The sequence below is a fragment of the Uranotaenia lowii genome, chromosome 1 (assembly GCF_029784155.1).
Source record: "Uranotaenia lowii strain MFRU-FL chromosome 1, ASM2978415v1, whole genome shotgun sequence".
Classification (NCBI taxonomy): Eukaryota; Metazoa; Arthropoda; class Insecta; order Diptera; family Culicidae; genus Uranotaenia; species Uranotaenia lowii.
Window position 1 is genome coordinate 203,674,030 of NC_073691.1, and position 10,760 is coordinate 203,684,789.

The 10,760-nt window shown below is 40.4% G+C and overlaps 1 protein-coding gene across 1 annotated transcript; it reads right to left on the reverse strand.

Annotated features, from left to right (window-relative positions):
• Positions 1–7,268: 7,268 nt before the first annotated feature.
• LOC129738308 (uncharacterized) lies at positions 7,269–8,803 on the reverse strand. The gene is made up of 2 exons (XM_055729492.1): positions 8,466–8,803; positions 7,269–8,405 (listed from the first exon to the last, which is right to left on the reverse strand). The coding sequence occupies exons 1-2, from the start codon at positions 8,751–8,753 to the stop codon at positions 7,269–7,271; spliced, it is 1,425 nt and encodes a 474-aa protein (XP_055585467.1). The 5' UTR covers positions 8,754–8,803.
• Positions 8,804–10,760: the final 1,957 nt, after the last annotated feature.

Below are 10,760 nucleotides of genomic sequence, written 5' to 3' on the forward strand. Positions count from 1 at the left end.
CTTACATTCGAAGGTTTTAACAAATTCTGCACTAAACGTAAAACAGCCTGAAAAAGAAAACAGTGCAAATAAACAAAAAAAACCTCATATAGGTTGTGATATATGTAAAATAATAACGAAACTCGAGTTCCCAATTTGGCAGCCAAAAAAACTAATCGTTTCAAACAAATAAAAAAGATTTATTTTTACTTCTAGAGGCTTAAAAAAGCTTCAGGATTTTGAAGTAAATTTTATAACTCTATTAATCATGCCCTACACTTGTCTCTCATGTTAAATTTCTGTTCTGTAAATCTATTCAATTTAATTTTTTGTTTAATTTTATCATCAATTTATCCTTATTTGATTTACAAAAGAAATAGTATTACCAACTCGAAAGCAATGATTTTTTCTAAGATTGAAGAAACTTAAGATTTTGATTGGAATAAAATTTTTTGTAGTAAACTAGATAATATTTATAAATATTCAAAATACAATAAATAAGTATTAAGAAAAATTCATGAATTAAATTATTTTTAGAAAAACCTTTAACGTTTTGATCGAATTTAGGAAAACTCAACAGATTCCTATTTCGACAGTTTGGCTGCAAGATCAATTAATCGGTTTGAATTGAACGGAGTTTATGATTGTACTAGGAAAATAAAATTAGAAAAAGTTTCATATTTGTGTGCAGCTCGGACAACATTTTCATTTCATCACTAACTTAAAGTTTTTCAATCTTTCGCTGTCTTCAAAAAGTATTAAAACCAAAATAGGCAACTGTTCAATAGTCTAGAGCTTGAAATTGAGATGACGAAAAAACTTGTTGCAAGTTATTTGTGTCCATAAACGAAGAAGTTAAGAAGTAAAGCGAATACTTAGCTTTGGGGTTTCTGCTGTTGAATAATTAAGAGCAAGTTTACTAGTGTTGGGAGGAAGTGGTAGAAACTTTGACACTTTTAGCACATTTTGAAAACTTTACCATACGAAAACATTTCAAAATCTGTGGCCTTCAAGAGCTTTTACAACAGATGTTGTATTCTCGCATGCTGTGATGCAAAAATAGCAATATTTCTATCACATACGGCTGGAATGGAAACAGTGCTGTAAAAAAATACAACGCCCTAAGATCTTGAAAACATTTTTGCATGGTAAAATTTTCAAAATGTGCTACAAGTGTCAAAATTTCTACCACTTTCCCCCAAAACGAGTGAACTTGCTCTTACGGATGTACCGCTAGACTAAATTCTGCTGTGAAGAGACCACTTTCCGCCGCTTGATTAATTCCGTTTGACTGACTGCATCCTCGGAGTGGTTGACCGTGCCTGATGGCTCTGGAAAACCCTCCAACACATATTACTTGTTCTATTTTGGTTCCTTTTCAGCGGCTTGATTATGATAACTTCTGATATATGTGTATTAAAGTTTCACTTTTGAAATAAAGGAAAATTCAGAGCTTCGAGAAAAAAAAAACGTCTTTCTTCAGTCGATGACTACTTCGATCTCCTAATCTTGTTCAACACGTGAGGTATCAGATAAAGTTCTGCATGATGATAATCCGAAATCATCATTGTTTACATCCTCCTGTCTACCTAGTCCTATCTCTTTTTCTAGATTGGTTTAAGCCAGTGCAGGTGCACATTGCGTAACACTCCCCCCTAGTACGCAGGATGTTGAATCATGCTTACTAACTGCTACGCCGACATCTAGAACGGCTAACTTTAAAGCTGGTCTTTCGTAGATATTCGCTGCAGTCTTTACTGTTGCACTGCGAACTTGTTCGTTGCTGTAGTTCACCTTTATTATGCGTCCCTTGGGCCACAGATTCCGTGGAAGATCCGAATCGACGATAACCACTATGTCACCAACCTGAAGCGATGGGTTATGGCTTCACTGTCGGCATTTTCTATTGGTACATATGTGAGGGGGCGTGAGTAAATGGTGAGTTCGATTTCTAGTAATGTGTTCTTCAGTACTTCGTCAGTTAGTATCTTAGTATCTTAGTTTCTTTTTCACGGATTGGACTAACCTCAACTTCCTCCCATATCCGGGCTACTTGGGGGCAAGAAGGCCCATTAGGCATCGAGCGTGGTGAACTCTCTCATCAACTTATCCTGATCCATACTACGCAGAGCTTCGGTGAGCTCACGATTAGCACCGATAAAATTCGTTCCTCGATCGCTAAATATTTCTAATTCTTCCTCTTCTGGCAACAAAATTACGAATTGCAAGACAAGACGGCAAGAGCTGGTGTTCAAAGAGTGTGCTATTTCGATATGGACTGCTCGGATGACCAAACAAGTCATTAATACGTCCCATCTTGCCTCCACACGTCTGCCGACACTGACGAATGAGAACGGTTTTGTATAGGCTGCAAGCATAGCTAGAGGAATCGCAGCCATGAGAGGGGGGTGCGGGCAAGCCTTAGTATTTTTGCAGGTTTGACAGTTTCTCCGAATTCTGTCACAAAGCCGTCTGAGTTGAAAAATCTGGTACTTTTGTCGCAGTTCGTTCATAACCGTTTCCATATTTATGTGATGGAATTTCTCATGCATATTCTGGACAAGCAAAGTATTGTTATGAAATGTTCTTTTGGAAGAATAACTAGATTTGCAGCGGATGGAGTTACAAAGGCACATGTTCCTATTCTGCCAGACATGCGTAGAACTCCGGATTCCTCCAAATACGGAGAGAGTTTGTAGAGTGGACTACTTTCCGGGAGCCTCCCTTGCTTTGAATCTGTTGAAAACGCAGGTTTCAGTGGTGGAATAGAGTTATCTTTATTCATGTTTCGTTCGTATAGTCACTATAATAGTACGCATTACATTAGCGATAGCTATTTGTCACTTTTCACTTCTCATATTCCCTAACCGGGAAAGTACTCATTTCTCAATGAGTACTTTGATGCTTCTACTCATTTCTGCCTGCCAACACTGCAGTGTAACTGCTAACCACAGTTTGAGTTATATTGGTCAACAGTGTGATGATGTAAACATTTGTACCGTGTACATCATCACCAGCTGTCATCAGCAATCATCAATGATCAATTGCTATTGTTCTCAATAGACGAATTGACCAAAACAAACAGAACCAAAACACACTGTTTTGGTTCGTCGACGTTGCAGCAGAATCATCTGCTGCCGGATTACTTCTCCCGAAAACCGTAAGTTCAACACCTCCCCTCAATTCGTTAATTGAGAATGCTGAACAGCTTCGCGTGCATCGCCCTTGGTAACGCCTTCGTGAACGCATCAGCTGACTGATCCTCAGTAGAGATGTGTCGCAAAGATAGCTGACCGCTTCTTATGATGTCTCTGATGAAAGCATTCTTAACGTCCAGATGCTTCATCCGCTGCTGAGTCCGCGCCTTTTCCAGATACTGTATGCAAGGGATGTTGTCCTCAATCAACGTGAAAGGAGTGCTAACCACACCCAATTCACCAAGGAAGTTTGTTAACCACAAACCTTCCTTGACCGCATGGCAAAGGGCTCCTATCTCAGCTTCGGTCGACGACAGACTGACCGTCTGCTGACGTTTCGTTGACCACGAAACTAGATTCCCGAAGATCATGTAAGCGTAACCTGATACAGATCTTCGATCATCGGAGTCGTTGGCAAAATCTGCATCAGCATATCCGATGAGTGGTTCCGATTTCGCGTTTCTGCGGAATACCAACGCCGTATCGGTCGTTCCTCGAAGGTATCGCAGAATACGCTTCAGGCCTTGCCAGTGCCTATCCGCCGGGCTGGCCTGGTACTTGCTCAGTGCGCTAACCGCAGCACAAATATCTGGTATCGAAGATGTCGCCAGATATTGTAGACAACCGATCAATACTTTGAACGGTTGTTCGGTGATAACCTCACCATCGTTCAGCTTCGTCCAGCGAACGTTTGTGTCAAGCGGTGTGCTTACGGGTTTACAATCGGCCATACCGAATCGTTGCAAAACCTTCTCCACGTATCCTGATAGCGAAATCTCGATGTCTATCCGTGTTCGCGTTTCTGCGGTATACCAACGCCATAATGGTCATACGTCGATGGTATCGCAGAATACGCTGCAGGCTTCGCCAGTGGCTCTCCGCCGGGCTGGCCTGGTATTTACTTAGTGCGCTAACCGCTGCACAAATATCTGGTTTCGGTGATATCGCCAGATACTGCAAACAACCGATAAGTTCTCTGAACGGTTGTTCGGTGATAACCTCACCATCGTTTAGCTGCGTCCATCGGCAATTCGTACCAGTAACAGAATGGGTTTCCTGTAACCTGGGTTATGCTAACCACTTCCCAAATCTCGCTCTCATCCAGGGCTGCTTGATAGTTACTTAGTACGCCAACCGCAGCACTGATGTTCGGCCTCGAAAACAGCAAACAACCGATCAAATCGTAGAACGACTGCTCAGTGATAACCTCACTTCGTTCAGCCCGAATCTCGTTCTCTTTCATGACTGCGGTGGTCTTCCGGAAAAAGCAGTCCCTCTGGCCCTCATCATCAGCGGCTACGTTAGCCACGTAGCGTTGATAAGCTTCTCCTGCTCGATGACTGCGTCTCTGGGCCGGTTCGCGATTGACGGAATATTGATCATCATCGTCATCTTCGCCATCGCTACTTTTGTAGGCGCTCTCGTCTCGCGCCTTACGCTGATTGGCACCGGAATTGATGATTCGTTGATTCTGGTGGCTGATAACCCAAGTAACCATAAGCATTAAGCCATAACCCTTAACCAGCATTAAATCAACATTTCTAATGCAAGTCAGCATTATATCATCATTTCTAATGCAAGTCAGCATTATATCAACATCCATAATGCTTTTTAGTTTTAAATCAGCATTATTAATGCATAGAAGCAATAAAAAAATAAGCACTAATGATAACACTATATGCACATATAGAGCTACTATATAAAGTTAACAAGCATTAAGACTGTAGCACTAAAAATTCCTGTTAATGCTCATATAAAGCTTTGAATCTTATGCTTTTTGATTATCAAAACAAAATAAACCATGGAAGCTTCGCAAAATTGGAAGAAAACATTGAAAAGCGGTAATTTTAGACGAAAAGTGAATGTATATCAAAACTTGGAGCTTCCTGAAACGTCCCAGTGTCCTGAAGAAAAAAATTATGAGCAGGAACCAGAATACCCTGAGTCTGGGCAACCAATAATCTCCACTGATGACGATGAAACAGATTCTCCACATAATTCTCTAGATGGATCCTACTCTCTTGAGGATTATAGTCCCGATGAAGATTCCGATGCAGAGCAAAATCACTTGTTTGGTCAAGCATGCCATGAAGAAGAACCAAATGAAGCAATTGTTTCTGAGGAAAGCCTGACAAGCTTTCTGCGGAACTGGAGTATTCAGTACAATATCCCACAACAGGCTCTGAAACCCCTTTTAAAAAAATTAAGTAAATATGAAAGAACACTTCCGGAATGCCCAAGAAAGCTTCTACGTACCCCTAGGACAAGCCCAGATGTTGTGGAAATTTGTGGAGGGGAATATTGGCATCAAGGCCTAGGTAAAATTTACACAGAAAAATGTCGATTTTTTTTACTAAATATTTAATTGCTTTTGTAGAAAACTGTCTCCGACTAACGTTTCCTGAGTTAAATAAACCGTTAAAGATTTCCATAAACATCAACATCGATGGCTTACCGTTGTATAAGAATGGAACCAACCAGGTGTGGCCAATATTATTCAATATACACGAGCTCCCCTCATTGAAGCCAATGATTATTGGTATTTTCCACGGAAAAAGTAAACCAAAAAAAGTTGAGGAATTCTTATCCCCTTTTGTGTCTGAACTGAAACATTTAATGTCAGCTGGAATTGACATAAATGGAGTTAGTTTAACTGTTAGTCTAAGAGCTTTTATTTGTGATTCCCCCGCCAGGGCGTTTGTGAAAGGTAAAGTAGAAATACAGTTATTTTTTGTCATATTTATAAAAAAATATTCTTTTAGGTGTCGTTAACTTTAATTCACTGCATGGTTGTTTAAAATGTTGTACCATTGGACAACACTCAACGCTTCTGAGGACTAATATTTTCCCCCAAACATTGGCCGTCAAGAGAACTGATGAGGCATTCCGAGCTAGACAGTACGATGGACATTACCAAGTTTACAAAACCCGTGAAAATGGAAAATTAAAAAAAACACCAGTTGTATCACCACTCCTTGAGTTGCCAATTGATATAGTCGAAGATGTGATAGTAGCCGACTCATTACATCTTCTTCATCTCGGCATCACAAAGAGATTAATTTTGGCATACAAGGAGGGTCATAACGGAAGTGACGAGAGGAGGTGGTCTAATAGCGTCGTAGAGTTAATTTCTAGTATCCTAAAAACAATCAAACTGCCTTCGGAAATTCATCGGCAAGTACGTGGAGTAGACTGTATTCATCACTGGAAAGCGTCCGAGTGTGCTTCTTTTTTGCATTACATCGGTATCATTTTACTAAAACATTTCGTCAATGAAGATCAATACAGCAATTTTGCAATTCTGTTTTGTGCCGTGACTATAGTCTCAAGTAACTACTACTCACGATTTTTACCTGTTGCTCAAAAGTTATTTGAAGAATTTATTTCGAACTATTACGATTCATTTAACTCTATAACAAGCAATGTTCATAATCTTGTTCATGTAGTGGAAGAAGTGACGCGATTTGGTCCGCTACCTACCATATCGTCATATCCCTTTGAAAATCATCTATTTCAGATAAAGAAGTCAGTCAGATCCGGCAAACTTCCATTACAACAAATTATTAATCGAATTACTGAGAAATATGCTACTAACCCAACAACTAATCAGAGCAATGAAATGTATCCACAGTTCAAACATCCATTAAAATCTGATGAGTCTAAATTCTCTTTTATAGTTGTATCAGATAAATTTTCACTGTCCAAAACGTTCTCTGATAAATGGTTTCTTACAAAAAGTTTAAAAATTATTGCTATGGAATATGCGGATAGAAATGGTGTATATGGTTTCGAAATAATTAAGTCGACTAACCTTTTCGATTATCCTCTAATTTCTCCTTGCATTAATGTATTCAGAGCTAGCAATAATTACAAGTTCCGTTGTTTAAAACAGTATAAACTAGATGAAATATTATGTAAATTAGTAGCAATTGTTGTGTATGAAGAAACAGCTTTCATTCCATTGTTACATACATTGCCATCAAATGAGATACTATAAAGATGTAAGGTATATTTTAATGGATTTTATTGTAATAAAACAACCAAAAAGATGAAAACAATAACAAATTGTTAAAAATCAAACGTAGAATCAAATCATTCTACCAAATATTCAGCGATAAAAACAGTATTATTGTCCTCCTCGTCGTCCTGTACTTCGAACTTAACACCGCCCTCGTCCTCATCCAGAGCCTCGTCCTCGACCTCATCCAGAGCCTCCTCCTCCTCCTCCTCGATCACATCCGGTTCTTCTTCAACCTGGCTATTATTTCCGACGTCCACACTGCTCGTGACGAGTTTTCTCTTGCGCCTGTTCCTTGCTACAGAAGCTTTCAGCCCTTTAGTTTCGACAAATCGCTGCTTAGAATTTCTCAAACAACGTTTAAGAAATTTTTGACATTCAATAAAAGGATACGTAGGATCAGAAAACATGATCACCTTATGAAATAATGTGATGATTCCGTCGAACTTATGGAAAGCAATCTTCGACCCGGTATTCTCATCATTCCCTTTACGTCTGCTGGTTCCAGTCCAGGAACAGTTCAGTAAGAACGCTCGATCGAAGAAATAATCAATCAACTGTAGGCAAACTGTTGCACCTTCACCAACATATCGGCTCCTGCCATGCATAGAACCAAAATATTGGATTACAGCTTCAACGAATTTCTTACTGTTTGCCTTCTGCTCAAGAGATTCCATCTCCGCAAGATTTTTTACTGGACTTAACGGAGAACTCACTGTGTCAATGCGTACAGAATCGGTTTGTTGTGTCTGCGATACGAAATTATCAAGCTTCAAGTTGACCTGATTCGCAAGGACGTCCAGTTTAGCATTGACTTGAGACAAAAGTGCCACAGATTTGTTTCCGATGACCTTACACTCTTCGATGATCCTTGCGTTCATTTCCACTTTTGAATGCAGTGATTGCACTAATTCAAGCAGATTCGGTGCACTCTCATCATCAACCGATGGTACTTGTATCTGCTCAGAAGTAGGCGATTGGTTTCCATTCCCGATTTGAATTCTCCTTCCAGATTTGGGAAATGGTGCATCTGATGATTTTGCCGCTTTGGAGCCTTGGTGAGAAGCAGTGGATTCACTAGATGGCCCAGGTTTAGGTTGCTGGATTTGGTTGAAAAGATCAGCAGCTGTCGACACTTTTTTTATCTTCTTCACTGCTCCATATTCCTCCGTGTCGGAATTTGTTTCCATCAACCTCAACTCTCTGAATGCCTAAAATTGTGATAAACAAATTTTAATAGTTGGAATTCACTATACAGAAAAAAAAATTACCTCCGAATGACTGGCAAATGTGGTCCTTTTGATCTTGCATCGGAAAGCGCGCAGTACTTGTAGGTCCGGTTTGATGGAAGGATCTTTCTTGGCCTTTTCAAGAAGTCGATAGCCGGAAACTCCTTTTGGCCAGTAGCATAGATCATCGCCGTTCTGGTCGTCATCCGAGTCGTCTGGTCCGTAGGATTTCCATCCGCTTTTCAAGACCCACCGTGATGGCAGTACAGATAGGAATGTACTGTTATTTTCGGTTGTCTGTACGACACAGTAGTTGTTCGCAGCCGTCATCACTGAAAAAAGGTCACACTGTTTTTAATTTTCAATAGTTATCGATGTACAAGCACTTACCTTTTAATATTTAAGTAAAAAAACAATTAAAAATTGCTATCAAACACCACGGAAGAGCAAAACGAAATGATGAAAATGTTGAATGCGTAGAAACGTCAAACCCGCGAATGTAAACAAGAGCAAGGTGTGTATTTATAGGAGGTGTTACCGTATGCCAAATTCCCGATTCAACCATTTTGGCTATTTAGGCTGTATGTAACTGCGGAACTCTTGGAGTTTGTTTACCATCAAACCACAGAAAAGCTGAGCAAATAATCTTATGTTTGTAAACAAACTCATTGAGAACCTCGCTCAATCCTCGCCTACTTACTCTGAAAGTCGGAGAACCTCGTGTTTCAAAAAACCTTGAACAAGACTGATTTTCTAATTTGCTGCGTGTGAGTAAGCATGCATACATTGAAGTGGTGTGACCCAAACAGTACTTGAAGTACGGGTTTTTTCACCTACCTTATCAGCATCAAGAGTGGTCGAAATGGTAAAGGCGCAAGGGAAGATAAAGGCTGCTGCGGGATCCTAGGTTCGAGACTCATCGAAGGCAATTCATAATTCAATTATAATCACTTCTCATTTCATAGAACCCTTCATTAAGCAGGCATAATCATTCATTCAGCTGATCGATGTTGTAGATAATGATTTAATTTTTTAATTTTTGTTTATTTTAATTAATCAAAGAATAATCTCCCATTTTGAATTTCCGTTTCACATCAATCATGATCAATCAATAAAAAAATTGAAAGGTGTTCTAAGTAAGCACTGCTAATGCTTTTATACGGCTGGCGAAAAATGACGTTTTGATGGTGCTCTAATTCAGCATTTGTAATGCTTATTAAAGGCTATGTTGTGATAGCATTTATTCAGCCCGCTATTTCGCCTTTTTAGCACTAAATCTGCATTATATACGCATATAGTGCAAAACAAGCATTAATTCAAAGTTATATATGGGAATATAGTGTTGATTAAGGGCTATGTTTTAGTGCTTATGGTTACTTGGGAACCTCAGCACGCGAACGACGAGAGTTTCTTGGATGTTGCTTTCTGGTAACCCCAGAGAAGCAACCTCTTGTAGCTAATAGGGCTAATTCTCGATGCCTCCGAGAATAAGCTAGACTTCGTCCGGCAGCACCCGTCCATAATGCCTCAGGAATCAAGGAGTGGTTGAAATCGCTGGCGACTAACCGTCGCACAAACCACCTCCTCCAACGCACACGGAACAGCTTCAAACCGTCGAATACAAGCTTGCGCATGCTAACCGCAGCGCAGCTACCAAGCACGAGAATAATTCTCTCGACTTGCAGCTTCATGGACTTTCCTCTTGTTGCTCTCACACTATTATCTCTCCGAAATAGCAGGAGGCAACTATCAACCACAAACGTCAAATCTGGCTCTGAGTTGCTGGCAACTAACCGTCGCACAAAACATCGCCTCCAAAGCGACAGAAAAATTAAACTGCTGGCGTGGATGATATCACGCGTGCTGACTGCAGAATAGCTCCACATCTCGAGAGTAACCCTCTCAACAAGCTTTGTGGACATTCGTCCCGTTATGTCAACGCTTTGACAACTTCGGAAATGTGGGAGGCAACGTTCAGTAGCATGCGATCCATCTGGATCTAATACATTGCTGAAGTTGCTGGCAACTAACCGTCGCCCAAACCATCTTCTACAAGGCGTTAGAAATTCCTTCCAACAGACGATGATAAATTCACGCATGCTAACCGCAGCGCAGCTCCTAATCACGAGAGTAACCCTCTCGCCAAGCAGCTTCTCCCATACTTCGATACGGTCTAATACTCCATCTGGAATATTAGACCCGAACCAATCCTGGTTACAGATCCCGAGAGCGTGTGGCTGTAAGCTTCTCCTCCCGGCCGTCGTTATAGAACACATAATGCTAACCGCAGCGTTTCTCGTAACGGCATCGAGAGTAACCCTCTCGGATTCCGACTTC